Raw genomic sequence first — 27299 nt, 5'->3', positions numbered from 1 at the left:
AGCCTCTACAGAAACCACTGGTTCTGGGCAATACCGGCCCCAAGGGAGTGGGGAGGATGCAGGTGCAGCATGGGGTGGGGCCGGGGTGGGGCCTCTGAACCCACTGCGTCCAAGCCTCTCACCCGCCACCCAGGTGCCCCTGAACTGAGGAACGCAGGCGGTGGTCGTAGGGAGGGGAAGGGGAGCCCCAGGAGACGGCAGCAGCATGGGCGGGCGACCCTCGAGCCCTCTGGACAAGCAGCAGCAGCAGCACCTAAGGGGTGAGCAGCCGGGGTGGGGACGGGGTGGGAGTCCGGGTGAGCGGGGGCTCCAGCCATTGGCTCCACATGCTCCATGCAGCAGATGGGGTTGGAGTTCAGACCTAGGACTGTCAAACACACAGGATGCCTTCTTAATGTAAATTTCTCACAGTGAATCTTTTGTTATTGTTGAGGCAGGATCTTGTCTGTTGCCCAAGCTGGAGTGCAGTGATATGATCATGGCTCACTTCAACCTTGGCCTCCTGGGCTCAAGCGATTCTCCCGCCTCCACCTCCCAAGTAGCTGGGACCACAGTTATTTTATTTTTTTATTACTATTATATTTTAATAGAGTCAGGGTGTCCCTATGTTGCCCAGTTTGCTTTTGAACTTGTGGGCTTGAGTGATCCTCTCACTTCAGCCCGAATAGTTGGGACCACAGGCGTGCACCACCACATCTGGCTAATTTTTTTATTTTTGTTTTTGTAGAAACAGGGTCTCACTATGTTGCCCAGGCTGGTCTTGAACTCCTGAGCTCAAGCGATCCTCTCACATCAACCTCCCAAAATGCTGGGATTACAGGCAAGAGCCACTGTGCCTGGCCTGCATCTTATTTTTAGTATAAGTATATCCCAAATTTTGCATAGTGCACACTTATGCTGAGAACCAATTAACCCTTTATCTTTTTTATTTATTTATTTTTTTTTGAGACGGAGTCCCCCTCTGTTGCCCAGGCTAGAGTGCAGTGGTGCAATCTTGGCTCACTGCAACCTCCACCTCCAGGATTCAAGCGATTCTCCTGCTTCAGCCTCCCAAGTAGCTGGTATTACAAGCATGTGCCACCACGCCTGACTAATTTTTGTATTTTTAGTAGAGATGGGGTTTCACCATGTTGACCAGGTTGGTCTCGAACTCCTGACCTCAGGTGATCTGCCCACCTCAGCCTCCCAAAGTGCTGAGATTACAGGTGTGAGCCACTGTACCCAGCCTGTGTCTCCTATTTTTATTTGGTAAATCTGGTGACCTGATTTAGGGCAGAGGTTCAGGTGGGAGGCAAGGGGCCAAGTGGAAGGTGTCCCAGACCCAGCCAGGCCCTGAGTGATGTCTTCCTGAGTGGGCAGGGACAAGCAGGCCCCTCAGCAGGACCCTGGGGATGGAGGCTCAGTTCCCAATTTGAGACTAAGAGGGGCCAGTGCCAGATTCAGTGCCATTCAGGTCCCTCTGTCCTCATATGAGGGGTGACCACCTGTGCTGGGCGCTGGGGACATTGTGGGGTTGGTGTTGTCCTTACCCTGGCAGGCTCATGGTCTAAACACCTTCCATCTCATGGCTCTGCTATGTGGGGCTTCTGTGCCCAAGGTGACCTCATGGCACAGAACAGCTGCTGGAGCTCCAACCATTGGGTCTACATTCTATGCAGCAGCTTGGAACAGTGCTTTTTTGGTTTTGGGTCAAGTCATGACCCAAAATTGTGTGGTGAGAATGATGGGAGAGAGCTCACATGTTCCTCGAGTGTGGGGAAGAGCAGAGGTGGGGGACTGCCCACCGAGGAGACAACGGTCAAGTCGGGGCTGGAGGGATGTGATGGCGTTGGTAGGAAGGAGATGCTAGAAGAGCATTTTGGACAGGAGAAACAGCAAGTGATGTATCTTGCAAAGAAACAATTCACATTCACACCCTGGTCATTCCCTCATTTGCTGTGTGCCCTTTGGTAAGTGACTGCACCTCCCTGGGCTTCATTCTCTTATATGTAAAATGGAGATAGCAACAATACCTAGCTCATGGGGGCATTGTAAGGATTCAAAGAGTTACTCTATGTAGCACTGGGAATTTTTTTTTTTTTCCCCTGATAGTGGCTTAAACAAGATAAGGACTTTTTTTTTTTTTTTTTTTTTCCCTCAAACTGAGAGGTGTGGAGGCAGGCAGGCTAGTAAAAAACACCTGAAGTCCTTCCAGCTCATGGCTCTGCCATGTGTGGATTCCTGTGTCCGAGATAGCCTCATGGCACAGAATGGCTGCTGGAGCTCCAGCCATTGGGTCCACATTCTGGGCAGCAGAATGGAAGTATGTTTTATGTACAGTCAAGTGTACATGCCTTAGGACAACAGCTCAAAGAGCTAGTCACCCATGTGACGACTTCCTAGATAGATCAGGATACAGGACACCTCCATCACTCACAGAAAGTTCCCCTGTGTGCTTTGGAACTTTAAAAGCTTTTGAAAAGCTCCCCGGGTAAAGCATATGGGGCCACTTTTGGGTGTGATGGATCTGCTCATTATCTTGATTGTGGTGAGGGTTTCACGGATGTGTGATTGTGTCAAAGCTCAGCAAACCATCTGCTTACATGGTACATGAGCTCTAAGTGAAGGTATGGCTCAACCTGTATTCCCAGCACTTTGAGAATCCAAGGTGGGAGGATCACTTGAGGCCAGGAGTTTGAGACCAGCCTGGATAACACAGCAAGACCTTGTCTCTACAAAAATTAAAAAAAAAATTAGCTGGTCATGGTGGCATGTGCACAAGATCCCAGCTACTGGAGTAGGGCTGAGGTGGGAGGATCACTTGAGCCCAGGAGGTCAAGGCTGCAGTGAGCTGAGATTGCAACACAGCACTCCAGCCTGGGGGACAGAGACCCTGTCTCAAAAAAAAGGACAAGACAAGCGAAGGAGCCAGGAGTTCAAGACCAGCCTGAGCAACATGGTGAAACCTTGTCTCTACTAAAAATAGAAAAATTAGTCAGGCGTGGTGGTGGGCACCTGTAGTCTCTGTAGTCCCAGCTACTTGGGAGGCTGAGATGGGAGAATCACCTGAGCCCAGGAAGTGGAGGTTGCAGTGAGCTGTGTTAGTGCCACTGCACTCCAGCCTGACAACAGAGTGAGACTGTATCAAAACAACAACAACAAGAAAACCATCTCTACTAAAAATACAAAAATTAGCTGGGCGTGGTGGCGGGCGCCTGTAGTCCCAGCTACTTGGGAGGCTGAGGCAGGAGAATTGCTTGAACCTGGGAGGCAGAGGTTGCAGTGAGCCGAGATCGTGTCACTGCACTCCAGCCTGGCAACAGAGCAAGACTCCATCTCAAAAATAAAATAAAATAAAATAAAAATAAAGAAGCTCCCTCATCCAGCCACATGGATGGAAAGAGGCACGGCGGGTGAAGGGTGAATGGAATTTGGTGACAACTTGTCCAGCAGCTCAGGATGACTGAAGGAGACCCCAGGTGGCTTCCCTGTCTGTTTTGCCCTCCCCAAGCAGGTCTCCTGGGCAGATTCAATTTGCTGGGTTCACTGTCTCCTTGTCCCTGCAGGTCAGGTGGACACCCTGATGAGGAACTTCCTGCCCTGCTACCGCGGGCAGCTGGCAGCGTCTATCCTGCGGCAGATCTCCCGAGAGCTGGGCCCTCAGGAGCCGGCTGGAAGCCAGTTGCTACGCAGCAAAGTGGGTGTTGGAGGGGCGGAGGACATTTGAGTGTGGGGAGAGGGTCCTGGAGGAGCCCTCCCTAGGCCATGCTTCCAACCTCAGACCTTTGCTATTGCCATAGGGTGACTTTAAATATTCATTGTTTGAATAAACATTCACTGAGAAGCCAGGTGCAGTGGCTCACGTCTGTGATTTCAGCACTTTGGGAGGCCGAGGCAGGCGGATCACCAGAGGTCAGGAGTTCAAGACCAGCCTGGCCAACATGGTGAAACCCCAAAACCCCATCTCTACTAAAAATACCAAAAAAAAAAAAAAAAAAAAAAATTAGCCAGACCCTGTGGCATGCACCTGTAGTCCCAGCTACTCGGGAGGCTGAGGCAGGAGAATTGTTTGAACCTGGGAGGTGGAGGTTGCAGTGAGCCCAGATTGCACCACTGCACTCCAGCCTGGGTGACAGAGCTAGACTCTGTCAAAACACACACACACACACACACACACACACACAACCATTCACTGAGCGTGTAATTCATGCCACATCATGGGCTGGGCATGAGGACACACAGCCCTTCTCCAGTGACAAGGATAGATCCTGCCGTAACCTCTGGGGTTCACAATCTGATGGGAGATAGAAGACTCCAAACAAATTAGCATATCATGATGTGGAATGGAGTAACTTTTTTTTTTTTTTAGATTGAGTTTTGCTTTGTTGCCCAGGCTGGAGTGCAGTGGCCATCTTAGCCATCTTAGCTCATTGCCACCTCCACCTCCCAGGTTCAAGCGATTCTCGTGCCTCAGCCTCCCGAGTAGCTGGGACCACAGGCGCCCGCCACCATGCCTGGGTAATATTTGTATTTTTAGTAGAGATGGGGTTTCACCATGTTGACCAGGCTGGTCTCAAACTCCTGAACTCAAGTGATCTCCCCACCTCAGCCTCCCAAAGTGCTGGGATTACAAGCGTGAGCCACTGCACCTGGCCTCCAGACGTCTCCAGAGCCATGAAGTTGCGTGCCCCACACAACTCACTCAGTGTTCACCCTCTTGGTAGACGGGTCTTTGACCGATGAGGAAACTAAGGCACAGAGAGGCCAAATGGCCTGCCCGAGGTCACACTGCAGAGGTGTGATTTGAACCTGGGATCCATGCTTATTACTAATGCTTGGTCCCACGCTCCAATCCGGGCTGAGATTTTTTGCCTCTTTGGAACGTCCCACCTCCCAGCTGTGCCACCCAGGGCGGGGGGCTCCAGGAGCTGTGGACACAGAGCCCCTTCCCGCCTGGGACTGTCCCTGTCCAGTCTGGGGCATCACGGGGCCTGAGCATCATCCCAGGATATAACGGGAGTTGTCTGGGTGGTCGGGCCACAGGGACATCAGCCCACAGCCCCCTGACACCCACTGGTCCCTCCTCCTGCAGAAGCTGCCCCGAGTCCGTGAGCACCGAGGACCCCTGACCCAGCTTCGGGGCCACCCACCCCGGTGGCAGCCGATCTTCTGTGTTCTGCGTGGGGACGGCCGCCTGGAGTGGTTCAGCCACAAGGAGGTGCGTGATTGGCACGTGGTCTTTCTGCTTCTGGGTCCTTCCTTCCCACTCCCACCAGCCTCTAGGTTTGTGGGGTCCATCTCTCAGCATAGCGCCACCTCTATCAATCACCGAGGATGAATCTTGGGCCCCTATGTGTCTGGCCTGTCATAGGCAACCATCTCGTCCCATCCCCTGCTGTGCTGCGTAGGTAAACTGACACCCAGTCCAGGGATAGGATCGTGGTCAGTATCAGAGCTGTGGTTTCAACCTCTTGGAGCCTTTGCAAGTCATGCCTCCGACCGCTCTGTTTTCTGACTGGGGAGCTTGGAGCGATCACTACCTTTCTGAAACTCAGTTTTTACTTCTGTGAAATGGGATGATGATGTTTCACACCACGTAGGGCTTTGAGGTTTCAACAAGAGGGTCCTCAGACAGCACTTGGGACTGGCCCGGCACATGGGGAGTCAGTGGGTGCTGGGAACTCAGGGATTGAGGGAGGAAGGGAGGGAAAAGGGAAAGGGGAAAGGGAAGGAGGGAGAGAGAGGGCAGGAACAGGAGGAAAGAAGGGAAGCAGGGAGGAAGGGAGGAAGTTATGGGGACAGAGGGAGGATGGATGGAGAGAGGAGGGAAAAAAAGGGAGGGAGAGCCGGGCCTGGTGGCTTATGCCTGTAGTACCAGCCCTTTGGGAGGCTGAGGCGAATGGATCCCTTCAGTCCAGGAGCTCAAGATCAGCCTGACCAACATGGTGAAACTCCATCTTTACTAAAAATACAAAACCTAGGGCGGGCACGGTGGCTCATGCCTATAATCCCAAAACTTTGGGAGGTCAAGGCGGGGTGGATCACCTGAGGTCAGGAGTTCAAAACCAGCCTGGCCAACATGGCCAAACTCCATCTCAATTAAAAATACAAAAATTAGCCTGGTGTGGTGACAGGTGCCTGTAATCCCAGCTACTTGGGAGGCTGAGGCAGGAGAATCGCTTGAACCCAGGAGGCGGAGGTTGCAGTGAGCCGAGATCATGCCACTGCACTCCAGCCTGGGCAGCAGAGCGAGACTCTATCTCAAAAACAAAAAAAAGACAGAGGGAGGAATGGAGGAAAGGAGAGGGAGGGAGGAGTGGGGAGGGGCAGAGGATTTTTCAGCTCATCTGAAATCTTCCCTTGATAGTACAGTTGGGACACAGAAGCCACCATTCAGACCTGTCCCATGTTGGTTCTCTGGGTGCCTTTTGTAGGAATATGAAAACGGGGGTCACCCCCTTGGCTCCACAGCCCTGACGGGATACACACTCCTGACTTCCCAGCGAGAATATCTCCGCCTTTTAGACGCTCTCTGCCCGGACTCCTTGGGTAAGAGTCCCGGGGTTCCCAGAAACAGGTTTCTCCACCCCAGGATCATTAACATGGGGGCCAGATCACTCTCTGCGGTGGGAGCGTCCCGTGTACAGCAGGGCATTAAGCAGCATCCCTGGCTTCCACCCACTCCATGCCAGCAGCAGCCCCCACCCTGGGTGTGACAACCACCAATGGCTCCAGCATTGCCAAGTGTCTCCTGGGGGTCAGCGTTGCCCCGGATGAGCATCCCCGCTTTGGAAAACAAACAAACAAACAAACAAACAAACAAACAAACAAACACTCTTGCAAGGGTGAGAGGGAGAGTTAGGTCATGGGACCAGAATCAAAATAGCAAATGATAAAAACAGGCAAATCTGGGATGGGTGCAGTGTCTCATGCCTGTAGTCCCAGCTACTTGGGAGGCTGAGGTGGGAGGATCGCTTAAGCCTGGGAAGTGGAGGTGGCAGTGAGCCGAGATTGTCCCACTGCACTCCAGCTTGGGCAATAGAGTGAAACCCCACCTCCAAAAACAACAACAAAAACAATTAAAAACGGCCGGGCGCGGTGGCTCATGCCTGTAATCCCAGAACTTTGGCAGGCCGAGGCGGGCGGATCACAAGGTCAGGGGATCGAGACCATCCTGGCTAACACGGTGAAACCCTGTCTCTACTAAAAATACAAAAACTTAGCTGGGTGTGGTGGCGGGCACCTGTAGTCCTAGCTACTCAGGAGGCTGAGGCAGGAGAATGGCGTGAACCCAGGAGGCGGAGCTTGCAGTGAGCTGAGATCGCGCCACTGCACTCCAGCCTGGGCAACAAAGCGAGACTCCGTCTCAAAAAAAAAAAAAAACAATTAAAAACAATAGGCTGGGCACAGTGGCTCATGCCTGTAATCCCACCACTTTGGGAGGCCGAGGCAGGTGAATCACTTGAGGTCAGGAGTTCAAGACTAGCCTGGCCAACATGGTGAAACCTCGTCTCTACTAAAAATACAAAAAGTAGCCAGTGTAATGACATGCACCTGTAATCTGAGCACTTTGGGGGACCAAGGAAGGTGGATCACTTGAGGTCACGAGGAGACCTCATGAGGCCAGCCTGACCAACATGGTGAAACCCTTGTCTCTACTAAAAATACAAAAGGTAGCCAGGTATGGTGGCGTGAGACTGTAATCCCAGCTACTCGGGAGGCTGAGGCAGGAGAATCGCTTGAACCTAGGAGGCAGAGGTTGCAGTGAGTCCAGATCGCACCACTGCACTCCAGCCTGGGAGACAAAGTGAGACTCTGTCTCAAAAAAATGAAAGGAAAGGAAAGGAAGGGGAGGGGAGGGGAGGGGAAGGGAGGGGAGGGGAAAGGAGGGATTAGAGAAGGAATGATTCCAGGCATGTGCCTGGCAAGTACTCAGCACTGGGCTTGCACTATCTCATAATGTCTGCCCAGCAGGCGAACCCCATCGCTAACTACCCCATTTCACAGATAAGGACATTGAGGCTGAGGATTGTCACACGGTCAGTCAAGAGCAGAGCTAGAATCGCACCCTCTGCTTCACCTAAAAGCTATCTTGCTGTCAAAGGACACAAAGATGTAGTCTGCTGAGATGTTGATGCTGCTCAAAACATCAGAATCTGCCCAAATACCCATCTCTTGAGGGTTGATTAAATAAATTATGGCCTGGCCCTTGGTAATGAAGAGTGAACTGGCTGCGGTGGCATGTGCCTGTAGTCCCAGGTACTTGGGAGGCGGAGACAGGAGGATTCCCTGAGGCCAGGAGTTCTAGATCAGCCTGGGTAACATAGTGAGACCCCCCCATCTCCACAAACATTTTAAAAAATAAAATTAGCTAGGTGTGGTGGCACGTGCCTGTAGTCCCAGCTATTCAGAAGGCAGAGGCGGGAAGATCACTTGAGCCCACGAGTTAGGGGATACCGTGAGCTATGATCACACCACTAACTTCAGCAGCCTGGGCAACAAAGCCAGGCCCTGTCTCTATTTAATTAATAAATAAATAAATGAATAAATAAATAAATAAATAAATAAATGCCCGGGTGTGGTGGCTCATGCCTGTAATCCCAGTACTTTGGGAGGCCAAGGCGGGCGGATCACCTGAGGTCCCAGCCTGGCCAACAGGGCAAAACCCCATCTCTACTAAAAATACAAAAATTAGCCGAGCGTGGTGGTGCATGCCTATAATCCCAGCTACTCGGGTGTCTAAGACAGGAGAATTGCTTGAACCTGGGAGGCAGAGGTTATAGTGAGCCAAGATCGCACCACTGCACTCCAGCATGGGAGACAGAGCAAGACTCTGTCAAAAAAAAAAAAAAAAAAAAAAAAGCCAGGTGGCTCACACTTGCAATCCCAGCACTTTGAGAGGCCAAAGTGGGAGGATCACTTGAGCCTAGGAGTTTGAGGCCACTGTGAGCTATGATCACACCACTGCACTCCAGCCTGGGTGACAGAGGGAGACTCCATCTCTAAAATGAAAATAAATTAAAATTTAAAAACAATAAATAAAAGAAAGCAAAACTTAGCCACTGAAAGTGTCCCAAATGTATCAAGGAGTGAAGTGGCCAGTTCCAAGACAGAAAAACCCATCTTGTCACAGATATGCACTTCACTCAGTTTCGTGCAGATTTTATTTATTTATTTATTTATTTATTTATTTATTTATTTATTTTTATTTTATTTTATTTTATTTTATTTTATTTTATTTTTGAGACGGAGTCTTGCTCTGTCGCCCAGGCTGGAGTGCAGTGGCATGATCTCGGCTCACCACAAGCTCTGCCTCCCGGGTTCACGCCATTCTCCTGCCTCAGCCTCCCGAGTAGCTGGGACTACAGGTGCCCACCACCACGCCCAGCTAATTTTTTGTATTTTTTTTAGTAGAGACGGGGCTTCACCGTGTTAGCCAGGATGGTCTCGAGCTCCTGCCTTGTGCAGATTTTAGAATCTGGAGAAATGTCCCCTAAACTATTAACAGTCATTATCGTCTCTGGGGGCTGAGGCTCGAAGGCTGAGATGACCAGGAGCTTCCACCTTCTGGATTATTGATTTTCTTTTCATTTCTTTTCTTTTCCTTTCTTTTCTTTTCTTCTTCTTCTTCTTTTTTTTTTTCTTTTTTCTTTTTTTTGAGACAGAGTCTTGCTTTGTCATCCAGGCTGGAGTGCAGTGGTGTGATCTCTGCTCACTGCAACCTCCCCCTCCCAGGCTCAAGCGATTCTCCTGCCTCAGCCTCCTGAGTAGCTGAGACTATAGGCACCCACCACCACACCCTGCTAATTCTTGTGTTTTAGTAGAGACAGGGTTTCACCATGTTGGCCAGGCTGGTCTCGAACTCCCGACCTCAAGTGATCCACCTGCCTCAGGCTCCCAAAGTGCTGGGATTACAGGCAGGAGCCACCTCGCCTGGCCTGTATTGTTGGGTTTTATCACAGTCTGTGTATATCATCCTGGAAAGTGGAACAAAACACTGGAGACTTAGGAGACCCTAAATATTTCTTTTCATTTATTTATATTTTTAATAAAAAATACCTGTGCAGGCTGGTTTGGAACTCCTGGGCCCAAGGGATCCTCCCACTTCGGCCTCCCAAGGTGCTGGGATTACAGGCATGAGCTACTGCAGCTGGCCCCCAAATAAATTAACCAAAGCTGAATTCACTTATTTTGTCTTGTCAATAATTCTAGGTCATCGGTATCACTGTTAACCCCATTTGGGCAGGAAAATCACAGCTCATGGAAACGTGTGCCCTAGTCGTGGAGCTAGAAAGTAGCTTGGCCAGGCTGGGCACAGTGGCTCACACCTGTAATCCCTGCACTTTGGGAGGCTGAGGCGGGCAGATCGCTTGAGCTCAGGAGTTCTAGACCAGTCTGGGTGACGTAGTGAGACCCTGTCCCTTTTGTTAAAAAAAATAAAGAAAATGAAAGTAGTTTGGTCAGGTTGGAACTCGGGCCTGACTGACTCCAAAACGCCACTTAAAGTTGGGCTCAGGCCAGGCGCGGTGGCTCAAGCCTGTAATCCCAGCACTTTGGGAGGCCGAGATGGGTGGATCACGAGGTCAGGAGATCGAGACCATCCTGGCTAACACGGTGAAACCCCATCTCTACTAAAAAATACAAAAAACTAGCCGGGCGAGGTGGCAGGCGCCTGTAGTCCCAGCTACTCGGGAGGCTGAGGCAGGAGAATGGCATCAACCCAGGAGGCGGAGCTTGCAGTGAGCTGAGATCTGGCCACTGCACTCCAGCCTGGGCGACAGAGCGAGACTCCATCTCAAAAAAAAAAAAAAAAAGAATGCTGAGGCTGGAAAACAATGCTGGGATGGATTGGTGATGTCTGCCTTGGGCATACAATGGAAGAAGGTGACCCTGCTTCCCCGAAAACTGTGCCCCCCTCAGTGCTGTTGGAATAAGGATGGGGGCAAGTATCATGGTGCGGCTCCTATTTATCAAGCAACTGCCCATGCCAGGGACAGTTGTATGCATTTCAGAGGTATTTTCTCCTAGTGAATGAACATCTAGAAGATGAGATCTCCTGTTTGTTTTCAGGAGACCATACTCAGGAAGAGCCTGACTCCCTCTTGGAAGTGCCTGTGAGCTTCCCGCTGTTCCTGCAGCACCCCTTCCGCCGGCACCTCTGCTTCTCTGCAGCCACCAGGGAGGCACAGCATGCCTGGAGGCTGGCCCTGCAGGGTGGCATCCGGCTTCGGGGCACAGGTGGGTCTCAAGACGGGTCAGACATTTGTGAGGCTAATGGTCTGGGGTCAGACAGCTCAGCCTCTGTTGGCTTGGGACTTCTTCAGGCCTCACTTTCCTTACCCAGAAAATGGATTGTTAGGCCAGGTGTGGTGGTTCATGCCTGTAATTCTAGCACTTTGGGAGGCCAAGACAGGCAGATCACCCGATGTCAGGAGTTCTAGACAAGCCTGGACAACATGGTGAAATCCTGTCTCTACTAAAAATACAAAAATTAGCTGGGCATGGTGGAAGGCACCTGTAATCCCAGCCACCTGGGAGGCTGAGGCAGGAGAATCACTTGAACCTGGGAGGTGGAGGCTGCAGTGAGCCAAGATTGCGCCAGTGCACTCCAGCCTGGGTGACAAGAGCAAAACTCCATCACACACACACACACACAGAGAGAGAGAGAGAGAGAGAGAGAGAGAGAGAGAGAGAGAGAGAGAGAGAGAGAGAGAGAGAAAAGAAAATGGGTTGTTGGGGGAGCCGGAAGGAACACCAGGCAGTTGTGAGTGACTAGGGCTGTAACAGAGACACACAGGGTTCTATGGGAGTTCAGTCTGGGGGATGGGGGTTAGAGCAGGCTTCCCAGATGAGGGGAAGTTGGGGTCTGTAAAAGATGAGGGGCCAGCCGCCGGGCATGGTGGCTCATGCCTGTAATCCCAGCACTTTGGGAGGCTGAGGCGGGACTATCACAAGGTCAAGAGATCGAGACCATCCTGGCTAACACGGTGAAACTCCGTCTCTACTAAAAATACAAAAAATTAGCCAGGTGTGCTGGCGGGTGCCTGTAGTCCCAGCTACTCGGGAGGCTGAGGCAGGAGAATGGCGTGAACCCGGGAGGCGGAGAGCTTGTAGTGAGCCGAGATTGCGCCACTGCACTCCAGCCTGGGCGACAGAGCGAGACTCTGTCTCAAAAAAAAAAAAAAAAAAAAAAAAAGATGAACGGCCAGCCAAGTGAAGACGGGGAATAGGTCAGGCATAGTGGCTCACGCCTGTAATCCCAACTTCCAACTTGACACTAAGAGTTCAAGACCAGCCTAGGCAACATGGCAAAACTCCATCTCTACAAAAAATACAAAAATTATCTGGGCTTGGTGGTATGCAGTTGTGGTCTCAGCTTCTCAGGAGGCTAAGGTGAGAGGATCACTTGAGCCTAGGACTTGGAGGCTGCAGTGAGCTATGATCATGCTACTGCACTTCAGCCTGAGCAACAGAGAGACCCCCCATTTGAGAGAGAGAGAGAGAAGAAAAGAAAGAAAAAGAAATGAAGGAAGGAAAAAGAAAAGAAAGAGAAGGAAAAGAAAGAAAGAGAGAGAGGAAGGAAGGAAGAGAGGAAAGGAAAGAGAAAAAAGTAGGGGAGCAGCAGGACTGACACACACAGTTGGGCAGGTTGTTGACCTCACAAACGATGCAACTAGAGGAGCAGCTAGTGGCTGCAGTATGTATGGCCTGAACTGCAGGTCACAGGACTGTGGCTGCCAGTAGAGGATTCCTTCTAAGTTGAATAAAGTTGGTGGTCCTGGGGGAATGTGTTCCCTGTGGACGGCACTACCTATGCAAAGTTCCAGAGATGGGTAAGACTTGGGTGTTGGGGACTGGCCAGGTGGAGGGCTTCCTCCCCGGGCCATGGGGAGCCAGGCAGGGGAGCCAGGCAGGGGAGCCACCAGCAGGCACTGAGGAGCAGCCCCGCTCAGTCCTGCAGCGAAGCCAGGCCCCCGCTGCCCGGGCCTTCCTGGACGCCGTCCGACTCTACCGGCAGCACCAAGGCCACTTTGGCGACGACGACGTGACCCTAGGCTCAGACGCCGAGGTTAGTGCCCCGCGAGGCCGCACCCAGGACCCCCAGGCCCCCTCCCGGCCGAACGCGGCGCCCATGGCCCCTTCTCCCGCAGGTGCTGACCGCGGTGCTGATGCGGGAGCAACTTCCCGCGCTGCGAGCCCAGACCCTTCCTGGCCTGCGGGGGTCAGGCCGCGCCCGTGCCTGGGCCTGGACCGAGGTTTGCCCTGCGTCCGGACCCGGGACAGGGGGCGGGATCCGGGCGCTCGGGTTCCCCTCCCACGACTGTCGCCTAAACTCTCTTCTGGTCTCTCTGACCCCCATCCCCGCCCCGTGTCTCGGCTCTGTCCTGCACTCCTGTCCTGCGTGGGGTCCTCTCGACCGGTCTGGGCAGCTTCTAGACGCCATTCACGCAGCTGTCCTGGCCGGGGCCTCTGCCAGGCTCCGCGCCTTCCAGCCGGAAAAGGACGAGCTGCTTGCATCCCTGGAGAAGACGATCCGCCCGGACGTGGACCAGCTACTGAGGCAGCGGGCGCGTGTGGCTGGGCGACTGCGGAGTGAGACCCGGGGGCGGGACCTGGGCTGGGAGCGGCGAGGCAATACTGGGGAAAAAGGGGCGTGACCTAAGCGAATAAAGGGCTAGGCCTTGTGAGAAATAAGGGGCGTGGTCAGAGAGGAGCGGGGCCAAGCATAGGATGTGGAAGGGAAAGGGTGGGGAAGGGGCGGGACCTAGGCGAGACAGTGGGCGTGGTCTTGTGGGCGAGGCGCTGGGGGCGGGGCCTAGAGTCTGTCCCCAGGACCCCAGGTCCTGAGGGGGCTGCGTGGATACAAAAAGGGAGGGGCCTCAGCAGGGGATAGGCGTGGCCTTGAGGCTGAGGCTGCCGGAGTTGAGGCCCTAAGCCGGGCCAAAGCGAGTGGGCTGGCCTGGGAAGTAGAACAGCGGAGGAGGGGCGGGGGTAAAGGCTGATACATGGGCAGAGTGGGCCAAGGTGGCCCCTACAAAGACCCAGGTGGGAATCCTGACTCGGCCCACCTCTCCGAGGCTGTTTTCTCATCATCACAAAGGGTAGAAGAGGACGCTCAGCGTCCCTGCTCGCGTCCCCCTCGCCCTACTGAACTAGGGCCCCTGCACATCCCCATCTGTGAGGCACCTTGCGGAGGGGACTCCAGACCAGTGTCTTCCACTCCCAGCGGATATCAGGGGACCGCTCGAGTCGTGCCTGCGCCGAGAGGTGGACCCGCAGCTGCCCCGGGTCGTGCAGACCCTGCTGCGCACCGTGGAAGCCTCGCTCGAGGCGGTGCGGACCCTCCTGACTCAAGGCATGGACCGACTGTCCCGCCGCCTGCGCCAGAGCCCCTCGGGCACGCGGCTGCGCAGGGAGGTGAGCTCTCGTGTGTAGGGGTTCAGTGAGCCAGAGGGTGATGTGTTAATTTGAGTCTTTCCTGTTGAAAATCTTCTCTGAATTTGTTCTAGGCTGCTTTTTACTTATTGTGGACCCATCACCATGCTATGGTCACTGGAGCACAGTTGTTTGTTTTTTGTTTTTGAGACAGGGTGTCGCTCTATCACCTTGGCTGGAGTGCAGTGGCACAATCTTAGCTCACTGCAGCCTTGACCTCCCGGGCTTAATCGATTCTCTTACCTTAGCCTCCCAAGTAGCTGGAAATACAGGTGCACGCCACTATGCCCAGCTAATTTTTTAATTCTTTTGTAGAGATGGGGGTCTTGCTTTGTTGCCCAGGCTGGGCTCAAACGATCTGCCTGTCTTGGCCTCCCAAAGTGCTGGGATTAAGGCGTGAGCCACAGCACTGGCCGTGGAGCACAGTTTAAAACGTGAGGCGAAAGGAGTTGGATGAGAAGAGTGGCAATTTAGCAAAATCAGACTGAGGTCATCCCCCCAAACTCCTCCTCCCATTCCCCTGCAGGGCAACAACCCAGAGAATTCTCTTCAAGGCAGGTCACCTCAGTGCATCTGATATACATGTAGCGCCTAAAATACATACATACATACATACATACTGTAGCACCTACGATGTGCCAGGCAACCTTCAACTCATTCTTTTTTCTTTTGAGACGGAGTCTCGCTCTGTCACCCAGGCTGGAGTGCAGTGGCCGAATCTCAGCTCACTGCAAGCTCCACCTCCCGGGTTTACACCATTCTCCTGCCTCAGCCTCCCGAGTAGCTGGGACTACAGGCGCCCGCCACCTCGCCTGGCTAGTTTTTTTGTATTTTTTTAGTAGAGACGGGGTTTCATCGTATTAGCCAGGATAGTCTCGATCTCCCGACCTCGTGATCCGCCCGTCTCGGCCTCCCAAAGTGCTGGGATTACAGGCTTGAGCCACCGCGCCCGGCCTTCAACTCATTCTTAAGCCTCCATTTCCTAATCACCTTCTCCAGAAACTGTCCCTGGTCCCCTCTATGTCTTATAGTAGCCTGTGCTTCTCTTATCACAGCCTCACTTTCATACCACTGTGGGTGATTTCTATACTCTGTCTCCCCCAATTTGTAAACAGAGACTGGGTTGGAGTATTCCATATCTGCAGCCCCAGGGCCCAGCACAGAGAGAACATAAGGTGGTATTCATAGATCCAGGGCCAGGAAATGTGCTCATTTCCTCTCAATTGTGCCAGCATCGCTTGTTATAGTTTTTTTAGGTTTTATCATTTTATGTCCATGACACCATGCCTCACTGCAACTTATTTTACTTTATTTTATTTTATTTTAGAGACAGAGTCTCATTCTGTCGCCCAGGCTGAAGTGCAGTGGTGTGATCTTGGCTCACTGCAACCTCCCGGGTTCAAGCGATTCTCATGCCTCAGCCTCCTGAGTAGCTGGGAGTACAGGTGTACGCCACCACACCTGGCTAATTTTTGTATTTTCAGTAGAAAGGGGGTTTCACCATGTTGGCCAGGCTGGTATCGAACTCCTGACCTCAAGTGATCCACCTGCCTCGGCCTCCCAAAGTGATGGGATTACAGGTATGAGCCACCACGCCTGGCCCACCGCTACTTTATTATGAGTTTCTTTGAGGCAGGATGTGTTTTCATTTGTATTTCTCCTTTGGTGAATCGGCTATGGGGTCCTTGGCCCTTTGCAATCAGCAGACGGCATTTTCCTCCCAAAACTGCTTCCGGGAGCACAGGTTTACTCATTTGGAGAGATACCATGGGACTTGGCACTGATGCAGACGTGCTACCGTGAGGCCGAACGGAGCCACGGGCGCTTGGGGCAGCTGGCAGCACCCTTTGGCTTTCTGGGGATGCAGAGCCTCGTGTTTGGGGCCCAAGATCTTGCACAGCAGGTGAGGGTGAGCAGGAGGCTGGGAGGAGACCAGGCTGTGAAGACAGCCTCCACTGAACCCCCGCTAAGTGTGTCCTGGAGAGACCACAATGATGGAGACAACTTGGTGGGGCTGCCAGTCTCATGGGGACATGAGCCCGTGACCAGGCAGCAGCCACATGTGGTGGACAGAGCTGGGGCGGGATGTACAGGGAGAGCCAAGGACGTTCCTGATCCATCTCTGGGGTTGACAGGACTTTCAGGAGGAGGGGACTTCCAACATGGGACAGCAGTGGGAGGAATGGGGCTGCCACCAGTCCCAAGTGAATAGTGTTGAGAGCGCTTGTCTGCATTTGGGGAACGTGGAGCAATTTTTCAGAAATGGGGAAGATAGGCCAATGAGATGGATGGGCAGATGGCACAGTGCCTTGAGTGTGGGGCTAAGGGGTGAGTTCTTTCCTGATGGCAATGGGGAGCCATTGCCAGAGCAGGTATATGAGCAGGGGGAGGGCATGGCTGGATTTAAGGTTTAGGAAGCTCTGCTTGCCGTAGGGAGCACAGGCTGTTGGGGGCAGGAATAGAGGAGGCAGGGGGGAGGCCTGCACCGGGATGGGGGATGTCAGTGGGGAGAAGCAAGAAGTGTTTTGAAGTCTGAGGTGGGACCTGCTATTGGACATGGTGACAGAAGAAGACAGAGAGTGAGATGATCTAGTACCACCTGGCACAGTTGTTCAGTTTGTGCACTGCACAAAAGTGCTCAACAGAGGAGGTTGAACTCTGGCTGGCTCTCTGGTCTCCATTCTAGGCACCCTGGCACCATCCCCCAGAGGGAGGGGGCTTTTTGCCAGTTTGCACATAGTCCCCCACAGACTAGACAATCCCCAGGTCCTGAGAGGAGGGGAAAGGTGTTTCCTGGGACAAGGAGGAGGAGGTTGGGCAGAGGTGGCTGGTTGGGGCAGGCTGGATGCTGAGAAGGGGTCAGCTGGGCTGGAGTGGGGCCCAGGAGGCTGGAGCACAGATTCTGGGGTCATCACGGCATCTCCTCCTACAGCTCATAGCTGACGCTGTGGCCACCTTCCTGCAGCTGGCTGACCAGTGTCTGACCATGGCCCTCAACTGTGACCAGGCTGCCCAGAGGCTGGAGAGAGTCAGGGGGCGCGTGCTGAAGGTGTGATCTGTGGGTACGGGGTGGCACGGGGTGGCAGTGGGCCTGGGTGCTCAGATGGTTGAACACTGAACAGAGGCGCCGCTGGGTATGTTGTGCAGAAATTCGAATCGGACAGCGGGCTGGCGCAGAGGAGGTTCATCCGAGGCTGGGGTCTCTGCATCTTTTTACCTTTTGTGCTGAGCCAACTCGAGCCAAGCTGCAAAAAGGTGAGTTAATGGGAAGTGTGCAGGCAGGTCTGACAGCATCACCATTCATCCACGTAAAGTGGGCAAGAATTCTCTTTGAGGCCGGGCACGGTGGCTCACGCCTGTAATCCCAGCACTTTGGGAGGCCAAGGAGGGCGGATCACAAGGTCAGGAGTTCGAGACTAGCCTGGCCAACATAGGGAAACCCCGTCTCTACTAAAAATACGAAAAATTAGCCGGGTGTGATGGCGGGCGCCTGTAATTCCAGCTACTCAGTAGGCTGAGGCAGGAAAATTACTTGAACCCGGGACGGGGAGGTTGCAATGTGCCAAGATCGTGCCATTGCACTCCAACGTGGGTGACAGAGTGAAACTCTGTGTCAAAAAAAAAAAAAAGAAAAGAAAAAGGAAAAAAAGAATGCTCTTTGATCATTAGAGACCATTTGACCAGGTGCCGTGGCTCACATCTTAATCCCAGCACTCTGGAAGGCCAAAGTGGGGGGATTGCTTGAGGCCAGGAGAGTAGTCTGGACAACACAGTGAAACTCCATCTCTATAAAAATACAGAAGTTAGCCAGGCATGGTGGTGTGTGCCTGTCTTCCCAATTACTCCGGAGGCCAAGAGGTAGGAGGATCAATTGAGCCTAGGAAGTTGAGGCTGCAGTGAGCTAGGATCGCACCACTGCACTCCAGCCCGGGCAACAGAGCAAGGGCCTATCTCAAAAAAAGGGACTTCCACACCCTGAGCCCTGGAGCTGGGTCAGGTGGCTTTTCTGGGCTGCCACAATGCCCTCTGCTTCACCTATGACGGGGGTCATTACCCTGTGTCTGCCACAGAAGAGCTGGGATGGGTCCCATATGTCACATATCACCAGGTGACATGGGCATCAGTGGAGGGAGGAGACAGATGGAGAGTGTGGATAAGGGTTGGGTAGGGAGTTACCAGAGGGTTAGGAAGGATCTCCCTGTGAAATGAAGGCACGGGCCATGTCCCGGGAAGGGCATTCCAGGCAGAGGGCTTAGCATGTGCAAAGGCCCTGAGGCCTGATCGTGCCTGGTGTATTGGAGGAACAGTGACAAGGTGGGTGTGGCTGAAGCTCAGTGAGTAGGAGAGTGGGAAGGAGGTCGGGGGAGTCCTAGGTACCTGGGCACACAGGGCTCATGGGCACCAGGTGGATGTCTGACATGGGTACAAACAGAATCCTCTAGAGGAAGTGGCTGGGAGTTGGGGAAGTCCCAGTTGAGACACTCGTACTATTCCCTGTGAGGTGTGATTTGCTGCACCTAATTAATCCCATGAATCCTTTCCACAATGCTAGAGAATATGGGCCACTGAGTCCATTTCAATGATAAGGAAACTGAGGCCAGGCGTGGTGGCACATGCCTGTAATACCAGCACTTTGGGATAGTGAGACCCCATCTCTACAAAAAATACAAGAATTCGCCGGGTGTGGTGGTGCACGCCTGTAGTCCTAGCTACTTGGGAGGCTGAGGTGGGAGGATCGCTTGAGCCTGGGAGGTCGAGGCTGCAGTGAGCTGTGACTGCGCCACTGCACTCCAGCCTGGGTGACAGACCGAGACTAATCATTTCATTTCATTTCATTTCATTTCATTTCATTTCGACAGAGTCTTGCTCTGTCATCCAGGCTGGAGTACAGTGGTGTGATCTTGGCTCACTGCAACCTCCGCCTCCCAGGTTCAAGCGATTCTCTGGTCTCAGCCTCCCAAGTAGCTGAGATTACAGGCACCCGCCACCACACCTAGTTAATTTTTGTGTTTTTAGTAGAGAGGGGGTTTCACCATGTTGGTCAGGCTGGTCTCCAACTCCTGACCTCATGATCTGCCCGCCTCAGCCAACCAAAATGCTGGGATTACAGGTGTGAGCCACCGCGCCCGGCCTGTTTATTTTTAAAATAAAAAAAAAAAATTAAAAATAAAGATAAGGAAACTGAGGCCCAACCCCTGCCCCCAACCCCACAGCTAATCAGGCCCAGGGCTAGGGCAGAAGCCTATGTTGTAGGCCTCTAGAGGGGCCCTCCTCTCCAGCCAAGCCCCTAACCCAACATGGTTCCAGGAGCTGCCTGAGTTCGAGGGGGATGTCCTTGCCATGGGCAGCCAGGCTCTGACCACTGAGGGCATCTATGAGGACGTCATCCGGGGGTGCTTGCTGCAGAGGATTGACCGAGGTGAGTCCTGCCCTGCCGTGGCTCAGAGGAGTCTGGCGTCCCCTGCCTGTATGTACTGAGCCCCACCAGGGCCCCATCGACTCTCACTTCCTGTGACTACTTGCCATTTGACCTTAAGTCAGGACTTGGCCAGAGGGGGTCCAGGGCAGAGGAGCTCAGAAGGGCAGGGATGGATACTCTCTGAAGGAAGGGTCATTGGATTGGGGCAGTGAGGGATGTATAGGAGTTCTCAGGATGAGAAGAAGGAGGCAGAGTTCAAAAACTACCAATACAGGCTGCGTGTGGCGGCTCACACCTGTCATCCCAGCACTTTGGGAGGCTGAGGTGGGTAGATCACTTGAGGTCAGGAGTTTGAGACCAGCCTGCCCAATATGGTGAAACCCCGTCTCTACTAAAAATATAAGAAAATAGGCGGGCGTGATGGCACACACTTGTAGTCCCAGTTGCTCGGGAGGCTAAGGCAAGAGAATCGCTTGAACCCAGGAGGTGGAGGTTGCAATGAGCCAAGATTGAGCCACTGCACTGCAGCCTGGCAACACGGCGAGACTGTGTCTTTCTTTTTTTTTTTTTTTTTTTTTTTTAGACAGAGTCTCGCTCTGTTGCCCAGGCTGGAGTGCAGTGGAATGATCTTGGCTCACTGCAACCTCTGATGCCTGAGTTCTGAGTTCAAGCGATTCTCCTGCCTCAACCTCCTGAGTAGCTGGGACTACAGGCACATGCCACCACGCCCAGCTAATTTTTGTATTTTTAGTAGAGATAGGATTTCACCATGTTGGTCAGGCTGGTCTCAAACTCCTGACCTTGTGATCCTCTCCCCTCGGCCTCCCAAAGTGCTGGGATTACAGGCGTGAGCCACCACACCTGGCCGAGACTCCATCTTTTATTTTTTATTTTATTTTTGAGACGGAGTCTCACTCTGTCACCCAGGCAGGAGTGCAATGGTGTGGTCTCGGTTCACTGCAACCTCTACCTCCTGGGTTCAAGCCATTCCCCTGCCTCAGCCTCTGAGTAGCTGGGACTACAGGTGCATGCCACCACACCTGGCTAATTTTTGTATTTTTAGCGGAGATGGGGTTTCACTATGTTGGCTAGGCTGGTCTCGAACTCCTGACCTCGTGATCCGCCTGCCTCAGCCTCTCAAAGTGCTGGGATTACCAGCGTGAGAGACTCCATCTTAAAACCAACAAACTACGGATAGACATTTAAATTTATTCATTTAACAACCACTCCGTTTTTCTCTGGGCTGGCATTGAGGCCCTAGAGGTTTACAGAGTTGGAGTTGGCCTCTTAGGAGCTTCTGAGCTGGGAAGGAGCTCCAGAAATATCTTTCTCCCTCCTGCTTCCTGAGTTCATTCATGAATTACTTAATGCCCATGATCACTGAGATGTGTGCACTGATTGGGGGGTGAACGGGATGCAGTGGCAATTCAGGGAATGTCAGCATCCATGCAGCCAGCACAAGGGCACGGAGTGGGAGGCTGGAGGCTGCTGGAAGACGTGCAGGGCCTTGAATGACAGGCAGAGGAATTTAGATTTATTGTGCAGGCAATGGGAAGCCATGGAGGGTGTGTGAGCAGAGGTCAACAGAAGCCAGACTGGAAGTGAGGGAGGAGGCTGAGGCCCCGGTTCTGGGAACAAAGGACAGGCCCGAGCAGGGGCAGCAGCCAAGGGGACAGAGACTAGGAGGGAGGTGGAGGTGGGAGCTGGAGGTGTCAGAGGTGTCGGGCTTCAGGTGTCACTAAGTGAAGGTGAGGTGGCCACAAGCCAGGGAAGGTGTGTGGAGAACAGAAGGGAATCTCAAAAAGCCCTCATTTGAAGGAAAGAGGAAGAACAGACATAGAAGGTGAGGTCAGCGGCTGGGCACGGTGGCTTACGCCCGTAATCCCAGCACTTTGGGAGGTCGAGGCAGGTGGATCACTGGAGGTCAGGAGTTTGAGACCAGCTTGGCCAACATAGTGAGACCCTGTCTCTACTGTGAATACAAAAATTAGCTGGGTGTGGTGGCGCATGCCTGTAGTCCCAGCTACTTGGGAGGCTGAGGCAGGAAAATTGCATGAACCCGGGAGGCAGAGGTTGCAATGAGCCAAGATCGCACCACTGCACTCCAGCCTGGGCAACAGAGCTAGACTCTGTCTCAAAAAAGAAAAAAAAAAAAAAAATATTATATTGGTGAGGTCAGCCAGGCGCGGTGGCTCATGCCTGTAATCTCAGCACTCTGGGAGGCCAAGGCGGGCAGATTATGAGGTTAGGAGATCAAGACCATCCTGGCTAACACGGTGAAACCCCGTCTCTACTAAAAATACAAAAAATTAGCTGGGCGTGATGGAGGGCACCTGTAGTCCCAGCTACTCGGGAGGCTGAGGCAGAATGGCATGAACCCAGGAGGCGGAGCTTGCAGTGAGCTGAGATTGCGCCACTGCACTCCAACCTGCGCGACAGAGCGAGACTCCATCTCGAAAAAAAAAAAAAAGATGAGGTCAGAGAGTTGGGAGACACCCCCATAGAAGGTGGGTTCTTGGGAGCCAGGGAATGAGGGAGAGGATGTGTCTGTGAGCATCTAAACAAGAAAAACGAAGCTTCCTTAAAATAGTAGAAGTTTTAAATAGGAAAAAGAAACCTATTTTCTGACTGCAGAATTAAATCCAGAAACAGGTGACCTCAATGAGTTTCTCTTCCTAGAGATTTTATGTGTCCTTAAGTGGGTCCATCCTGATACTGATTTGTGATGTCTGCCTAGAGCAGCATGTCGGGAGGTGGGACTGGCAGTGTCCAGGCTTGGTGAACGGTGCAGGGATTGGTTAGCAATGTCTGCCATGGGTGCGGGCTTGAAGAGAGGGTCTATGTGAGCCACCTGTTTAGGATTTCTGCTTGAGACATTCATAGTCTCTCTGGGAAAATGCACGGAAGCCCCTTGATGCCTGGGATTCCCCAGGTGTGTCCAAGAGTTCGTCTCATTTCAGAACTGAAAAAGACCCTTGGTGCCAATGATGTATCCTGCACTCTGGACGGCTGCTTGGAGGTCCCATGGGAACAGGAGGGAGCAGGTGGGGAACTCTACAGGCTTCTGAAACATGCCAGTGATGGCTGGGGGTGGGGAGGTGGGGGCCCACATGAGGTTTATGGGATTGTCATGCATGTGGGTTCATGAATGGAACTGAATATACCTCATCTCCTTAACCAGCCAGGCTGGCCAAGCTCGTGAACAAATGCAGTGGGAAGTTGTGGAGTGTATCTGAGCTACAGAGGAACTCTCTAAGCCCAGGCTGTGACATGCATGTGAGCTCAGCCCTCGGGAGCTGAGATTGTGGTGAATTTGTGTCCCATCTCTCTCTCTCTCTCTCTCTCTCTCTCTCTCTTTTTTTTTGAGACAGAGTCTAGCTCTGTTGCCCAGGCTGGAATGCATAATCTCAGCTCACTGCAACCTCCTCCTCCCAGGTTCAAGTGCATCTCCTGCCTCAGCCTCCCGAGTAGCTGGGACTACAGGCGCATGCCACCATGCCCGGCTAATTTTTGTATTTTTAGTAGAGATGGGGTTTCACCATTTTGGCCAGGCTGGTCTCAAACTCCTGACCTCAGGTGATCTGACTGCTTCAGCCTCCCAAAGTGCTGGGATTACAGATGTGAGCCACCACACCCAGCTTTTGTATCCCATCTAATCCCAGGATTTAGGGGGCATCTCCCAATGGCTACTTCCTGTTGCCAACTTGGAAAGGGAGATTGTAGTGATGGGGGCCTTAGGTTTGCCACCAGCAAGAGCTTGCAAGATGGGCATAATTTGGGGGACAATTTTTTTATGCAGCAATAGCTAACTAATACACTTCCTAGCTGATCTGGGACAGAGAAACTGATTGATATTTACACTAACTTGTATAAATAGTTAAACAGTCCTAGAAATACTTATTTTTTTTTTTTTTTTTTTTTTTTTTTTTGTGAGACAGAGTCTCACTCTGTTTCCCAGGGTGAAGTGCAGTGGCACAATCTCAGCTCACTGCAGCCTCCCCCTTGGGGAGTCCAGTGATTCTCCCACCTCAGCCTACAGAGTAGGTAGGATTACAGGCACTTGCCACCACGCCTGGCTAATTTTTGTATTTTTAGTAGAGATGGGGTTTCCCCATGTTAGCCAGGCTGGTCTCGAACTCCTGACCTGAAGTGATCCACCCACCTTGGCCTCCCAAAGTGCTGGGATTACAGGCGTGAGCCACCGCGCCCAGCCCAGTCCTAGAAAGATTTCTAAGGCCAGGCACAGTGGCTCATACCCGTAATCCCAGCACTCTGGGAGGCCAAGATAGGTGGATTGCTTGAGCCTAGGAGTTTGAGACTAGCCTGGACAACATAGCAAGACCCCATCTCTACAAATATTTTAAAAATTAGTTGGGTGTGGTGGAATGCACCTGTAGTTCCAGCTACTTGGGAGGCCAAAGTGGGAGGATTACTTGAGCCCTGGAGATGGAGGTGGCATTGAGCTATGATGGCACCACTGCCCTCTAGCCTGGGCCACAGAGAGAGAGCCCGTCTCAAAAAAACAAACAAATACAAACTTCTGAGTGTCAGAATATTTAAGGATTTGCAATTGGATGTGAGGGATTGTAGATGGGTTCCTGAATCTATTTAACCAGAACCAACGGGCATTTGGTTTCTAGTCTTCATACTAACAGCCAGTGCTACAGGGGATAATCTTGTACATACTTGTTTTTGTTTTGTTTTGTTTTGTTTTCTTTTGTTTTGTTTTTGCAAGTGCAGGTTCCTGTGGGCAAATCCTGCAATGGGAAACCTCAGAATTTAAAGTATATGTGTTTGTCACTTCAACAGAGGGCTGTCCACCAGGGTAGCCTCACCTGGTGCCCCTCACCTTTGTCCGGGAGGTTTAGGAGCTGCTTTTAGCTCCTTTTCCGAGAACCTTCTTTCCTATCCTTCACCCTTTCATCTTTTGACTGCTTATACATTTCTTTTTCTTTCTTTTTTTCTTTTTCTTTTTTGAGACGGAGTCTCGCTCTGTCGCCAGGCTGGAGTGCAGTGGCAGCATCTTGGCTAACTGTAACCTTCACCTCATGGGTTCAAGCGATTCTCCTGCCTCAGCCTCCCCAGTAGCTGGGATTACAGGCGTCCACCACCACGCCTGGCTAATTTTGTATTTTTAGTAGTTTCAACATGTTGGCCAGGCTGGTTTCAAATTCCTGACCTCAGGTGATCTGCCTGCCTCGGCTTCCCAAAGGGCTGGGATTACAGGCATGAGCCACTGCGCCCAGCCTACATTTCTTTATTTTTATTTTTATTTTTTGAGATGGAGTTTCGCTCTTGTCACCCGGGCTGGAGTGCAATGGCGCGATCTCGGCTCACTGCAACCTCCGCCTCTCAGGTTCAAGTGATTCTCATGCCTCAGCCTCCCGAGTAGCTGGGATTACAGGTGCCCACCACCGTGCCCAGCTAATTTTTGTATTTTTAGTAGAGATGAAGTTTCACCATGTTGGCCAGGCTGGTCTTGAACTCCTGACCTCAGGTGATGGGGAGGTCAGGCACCTGGCTTGGCTTCCCAAAGTGCTGGGATTACAGGCATGAGCCACTGCGCCCAGCCAACATTTCTATTAACTCTGATTTTTTAAGCACTTATTACTTGCCGGGCATCTGACATGTCTGATTTTTTATGTCTGTTTATTTTCCATTATACAGATGAGGAAACTGAGGTTGAGCGGGAAGGAGGGACTTGTCCCAGGCAGCCAGGCTCTGGTGCCCAGATCCAGCCACTCTGCCCACCACCTTCTCAAGGAACATTCCAGAGCTGAATCTTCACCCACACCTATCTTGTTTCTATTGGATAAATGTCTACAAGTGGAATTTCTAGGCCAAAACAGATGAGCCATCTTTAGGCTTTTGTAACCCCTGCACCTCCAGAACACTGTGCCATTTTATACTCTGAGCAGCAGCATTTATTTGTGAATTTTCTCCAAGCCTTTATTTCAATTTTTTGGTTTTTTTGAGACGGAGTCTTGCTCTGTTGCCCAGGATGGAGTACAGTGGCAGGATCTCAGCTCACTGCAACCTCAGCCTCCCGGATTCAATCAATTCTCCTGCCTCAGCCTCTCAAGTAGCTGGGATTTCAGGCGCCCACCACTGTACCCAGTTAATTTTTGTATTTTTGGTAGAGATGGGGTTTCACCATGTTGGCCAGGCTGGTCTCGAACTCCTGTCCTTAAGTGATCTGCCTGCCTGAGTCTCCCAAAGTGCTGGGATTACAGGTGTGAGCCACTGCACCTGGTCTAATTTTTTTTTTTTTAAATAATAGAGACAGGGTCTCGCTATGCTGCCCAAGCTGGTCTCAAACTCCTGGACCCAAGCAATCCTCCTGTGTCGGCCTCCCAAAGTGCTAGGATTACAGGAGTGATCCACTGTGTCCAGCCTCCAAATCCTTTCTAAACACTAGGACTTTTCATAAAAAGAAAAAAGCCATGCCAATTAGAGACACACAGAAATCTCATTATTTTATTTTGAATTTCTTTGACTAAATTGAACTTACAAATAAATTTATTATGGCCAGGTGCGGTAGTGCACATCTGTAATCCCAGCACTTTGGGAGACTGAGGCAGGCAGGTCGCTTGAGTTCAGGAGTTCAAGACCAGCCTGGCCAACATAGTGAGACCTCATCTCTACGAAAAATACAAAATTAGCGGCTGGGAGTGGTGGCTCATGCCTGTCATCCCAGAACTTTGGGATGCTGAAACAAGTGGAATGCTTGAGCCAAGGAGTTCGAGACCAGCCATAAATAAATAAATAAACAAATAAATAAATAAATAAAAGCTGGGCTGAGATGGGAGATTTACCTGAGCCTGGGAAGTCAAGGTGCAATCACCACTGCACTCCAGCCTGGGCAATGGGAGTGAGACCCTGTCTCAATAAACAAAATCCAAATATATTGATTAGCCATTTACATGTTTGTAGTTTTTCTTTTCTTTTTTTTTTTTTTTTTTCAGTGAATTGCCTGTTCATAGCTTTTTTCTACTTTTTGGGAGTGTTTGTATTTTTCTTATTGATATCTAATAACTCTTTATATCTGAAAGATATGAAGGCTTTGTGACACAGGTTACAGATTTTTTTTTTTTTTTTTTCTCTGCTTGCTGTGAGCCTTTTGGGTTTGTTTCCTAGCTCCGACTCTTAACTTGGTATCAAGTTTCCTGGCTGGGAGACAAGCTTTTACCGACTTCCTCTGCTTGCCAGAAAAGTCATCTGCCAAGTAGATACTGGCAGCCTCTCTGCTGTCTTGCAGCTGCTTCCGGAGTGGGTTCCACAGGGATTCCCCTGTATTCTTGGTTCAGCTTGCAGAGGGACTTTCACACCCCATGGAGACCGTTTCCTCCCATTCTGTCTGGAGTTTTCAGCCTACCTCAAGACAATGAGATATTCCTGACCTTTCCACCTATTTCCCTTCAACTCCACCTTCTGAAATACATTTGCACAATACATGTGCCCTTCA

At 51.8% G+C, this 27299-nt stretch overlaps 1 protein-coding gene across 4 annotated transcripts; it reads left to right on the top strand.

Annotated features, from left to right (window-relative positions):
* The first annotated feature begins 106 nt into the window (after window positions 1–106).
* On the top strand, window positions 107–27299 carry NIBAN3 (niban apoptosis regulator 3). 4 transcript variants are annotated; one of them, XM_037992194.2, is made up of 15 exons: window positions 107–260; window positions 3546–3676; window positions 5072–5197; window positions 6414–6528; window positions 11050–11217; window positions 12933–13048; window positions 13131–13235; window positions 13410–13572; window positions 14207–14397; window positions 16160–16318; window positions 17348–17464; window positions 17563–17670; window positions 19723–19834; window positions 22795–22878; window positions 25502–27299. In XM_037992194.2, the coding sequence occupies exons 1-15, from the start codon at window positions 206–208 to the stop codon at window positions 25612–25614; spliced, it is 1863 nt and encodes a 620-aa protein (XP_037848122.2). In that variant the 5' UTR covers window positions 107–205; the 3' UTR covers window positions 25615–27299. The 4 variants fall into 4 exon arrangements, with proteins under 4 accessions (XP_037848122.2, XP_072872915.1, XP_037848121.2 ...); XM_073016814.1 differs by lacking the exon at window positions 25502–27299 and adding an exon at window positions 23016–23729 and having other exon boundaries at window positions 17381–17464; XM_037992193.2 differs by lacking the exon at window positions 25502–27299 and adding an exon at window positions 23016–23728.

This window comes from Chlorocebus sabaeus, chromosome 6 (assembly GCF_047675955.1).
Source record: "Chlorocebus sabaeus isolate Y175 chromosome 6, mChlSab1.0.hap1, whole genome shotgun sequence".
NCBI lineage: Eukaryota > Metazoa > Chordata > Mammalia > Primates > Cercopithecidae > Chlorocebus > Chlorocebus sabaeus.
This window is presented reverse-complemented; position numbering and strand designations above follow the sequence as displayed.